Below are 2907 nucleotides of genomic sequence, written 5' to 3' on the forward strand. Positions count from 1 at the left end.
CCAGAACTGTGGAAACAGCCACTGTGAATAAAATTCCAATTGTGATTTGCTGTAAGATACATGTTGCTCTGTTAGGATGACCAATGAAGAAAAAGGAACAAAGAAAACAACATAAGTGACATAAGTAATAGGTAGCTGAGGATTCTGTTGTTGGCCTTCACTATAGGAGTGTCATGGTGCTTCACAAAGACCCAAAGTACCACAGCTGTGAATGCAGAGAAATAGAAGGCTATTAAGGCAAGAGCCATCCCAAAGGGGTCTCCATAGATTAGAAATATCACAACTTTCTGAATGCATGCGTTGTGTTCTGTATTGGCATACTGGTATTCTGGACAAGTCATACACTGATCCATATCTGATAATAAAAGGAAAATTTAGTTAGTGCTGCTTCAGGATGTATTTCAAGTAAGGGTGTTGTAAGAAGCCTTTCAATGTTTCTTTTGACGCTAAGAATGTAATTTAATGGACATTGCTGGACAGCATTGCTTTCAATTTGTAATGATCAAAAACATTTGAGGCAAAATAAAAAATGCAATTATTTCTTTGTCTGTGTACCTTTGTTGACTCTATCATTTATAATGTTATCAGAAAGCAAAGATTTCCTAAACCATGTTGTGGTTCTATGCTGATATCAAGCAGATTTTTGGATTCAGAGAAGATATATTCATAAACCACAGTGTGTTTGGGTATACTTTACAAATACAAAACTTGACACTCTATGTTTCCTGAGAGCCGGAGTGTTTATTGAGTTGATTCCCTATGATACACTGAGACTTTGATGTGTACTGGGAGAATACCTAGTAATAAGAACTCGAGTATTCAGTAGCTCAAACTCATTGACATAAAAACAGCACTATATTAAATAGTGTTGGCAAGGTATATAAATCTACATATGCATATATACAAACATATATGTGTGTGTTTGTGTGTTCATGTAAAAGTAACAATTGTATAAGTGAATTTAAGTGATCCTTGCATTGAGACATAAGAAGAAATTAGAGAATGAGAGGTAATGAACTATTAATATTGGAAAAGCTGAAATCATTAGTGCAAATAACCCTAATACTTATCCTCATTTGGCAATAAGTAACCAAATAATCTGGCAATAGTTCATGAGCTTCACTAATATTAGCCTTGAAGAAAAAAAAAATAACTTCTCTAGACACTTTCTACTAAGAAGTCCTTCACCTTGATTCCTTCTTCAGTTGGGATACTAAGCACTTTCTTCCTTGTCTCATGTCCATTCCGAGGGGACACAGTGTCTGTGAATGTACTCAAGGATGAAATCAGAATTGGGAAACTGAATGAGCAAGATAACAGAGGAATCTTCGAGCAAGAGTGGTAAGCCAGGTGGTTTGTCTTAAGCAATAGTTTCCCATTCCTAAGTGGTAATATCAACCATGNCAACCATATGAACTGGGATTATAATTGCACTTAATTTNCATNTCATTTNAGAGAATGTGGATNTGCTTCCTTGGTTTTCAGAATTCTTATGCAAAACAATGAATTTGTGTAGAGCTATTATTTGATAAGTTGCCCAAAAGCCTAAGAAGTTAGATGAGATGTAAATAGAATATTTTGCTCTAACAGAGAACTTGATTCATGTCCAGAACCCATGACAGGGGCCTCACTAGTGCATAAAAGAGTAAAGACAGAGATATTTTTTGCTCATATGTGTAATTTTACACGTGTTACCCATTCTACACACATAAGCAATTAATATTTTATGGATTTTTGTTGATGTAATATTTGATATTAAGTATCAATTCTTTGCTTTTTTCATCTAAAACAATTTTAGTACATTTTGTATTTTTTTGATCATAATGTTTGCTGAAAAGAATGTCCTCAAAATACATCTTCTTAGTAGGTTGCTTGGTTTTACTACATGAATCATGAGGATATGACCATAATATAAGTTTTAGCAACAAATGGTTTAACCGTTGAACCATCTCACAGACATATGTCTTTTAATAATTATACTTCATTGTATAGAATGAAAGGCAAAATAATTGAAAAGCTAACCATAACCTTTTTTCATTTTGCCCACCCTAATTATTTTAATAATGGGTGTCATATGTAATGAACTCAATATGAGTTTGATTGTATATTCTACATTTTGATTCGACTCTTATCCCCCATTTCCTAGATTCATATCATATCTGGCTTGAAAATGGCCTTCTGAACATTACATAATTAGCAGCAAATGCATTTGCAGTTACTTTAGTCTTCTACATTAATCTAACAGAATAATATATATTTTGTACCTCCTATTCTCATGACTTAATCCAAAAGTTTTGATACTATATTCAGTTTTAAAAGGGCTTCTATAGGTATGTGGGATAGATATGTTGGACAGATAAATTCATAAAATACAAACAAATTGATCCATTCTTTAATAAATATGTAACAAAAATCTAAAGTACATGTAGTTTTACAGTAAAGTAATTATTGGGTAAATCTTGTGAAGAATTCCCTCACATTGAAGTTTTATTTTTGAAAGTATTTTTTTGTGTGAAAAATAATCTGGCATGAATTTGTAATGAGTCATTATGTGGGTCTAGGTACAAGTTATATTTTTGTTTTTGTGCTTGTTTATTTTTGGCACGATTTTGTTAATTATTTTTATTTCTACTCCTAGTAAATTAGAACAGTGATATTTTTATATTCCCAGTTGTCTTTTAATTAACTTCATTATCCCAGTACTGTACAAGAGGAATATATGTTTGGAGGATTTATCAGAGCAGCAAACACATACTTGTCTCATTAGAAATTTCATTTTCAAGGCAGGGGTTGCAAACAAAACAGCAGGCTGCCATTCCCTCCTTCCACAATCTTCTGAATCCAGGACCACAATCTGCACTGCACACAGAGGATGGCATCTGAGAAAAAGTTAGACACATACTGATA

The 2907-nt window shown here is 33.0% G+C and overlaps 1 protein-coding gene across 1 annotated transcript in view; it reads right to left on the reverse strand.

Annotated features, from left to right (window-relative positions):
* Nucleotides 1-200: 200 nt before the first annotated feature.
* The window catches only part of LOC110315490 (vomeronasal type-2 receptor 116-like), a gene marked incomplete at its 3' end in the record, with an annotated part of 8313 nt that continues 5606 nt past the window's right edge, over nucleotides 201-2907 (reverse strand). The window contains exons 2-3 of the mRNA XM_021189530.1: nucleotides 2756-2879; nucleotides 201-355 (exon numbers count right to left, since the gene is read on the reverse strand). Of these exons, the coding sequence (XP_021045189.1) occupies nucleotides 201-355; nucleotides 2756-2879 (279 nt within the window). The remainder of the gene's footprint in view (nucleotides 356-2755; nucleotides 2880-2907) is intronic.

The sequence above is a fragment of the Mus pahari genome, unplaced genomic scaffold, assembly GCF_900095145.1.
Source record: "Mus pahari unplaced genomic scaffold, PAHARI_EIJ_v1.1 scaffold_13779_1, whole genome shotgun sequence".
Taxonomy (NCBI): Eukaryota; Metazoa; Chordata; class Mammalia; order Rodentia; family Muridae; genus Mus; species Mus pahari.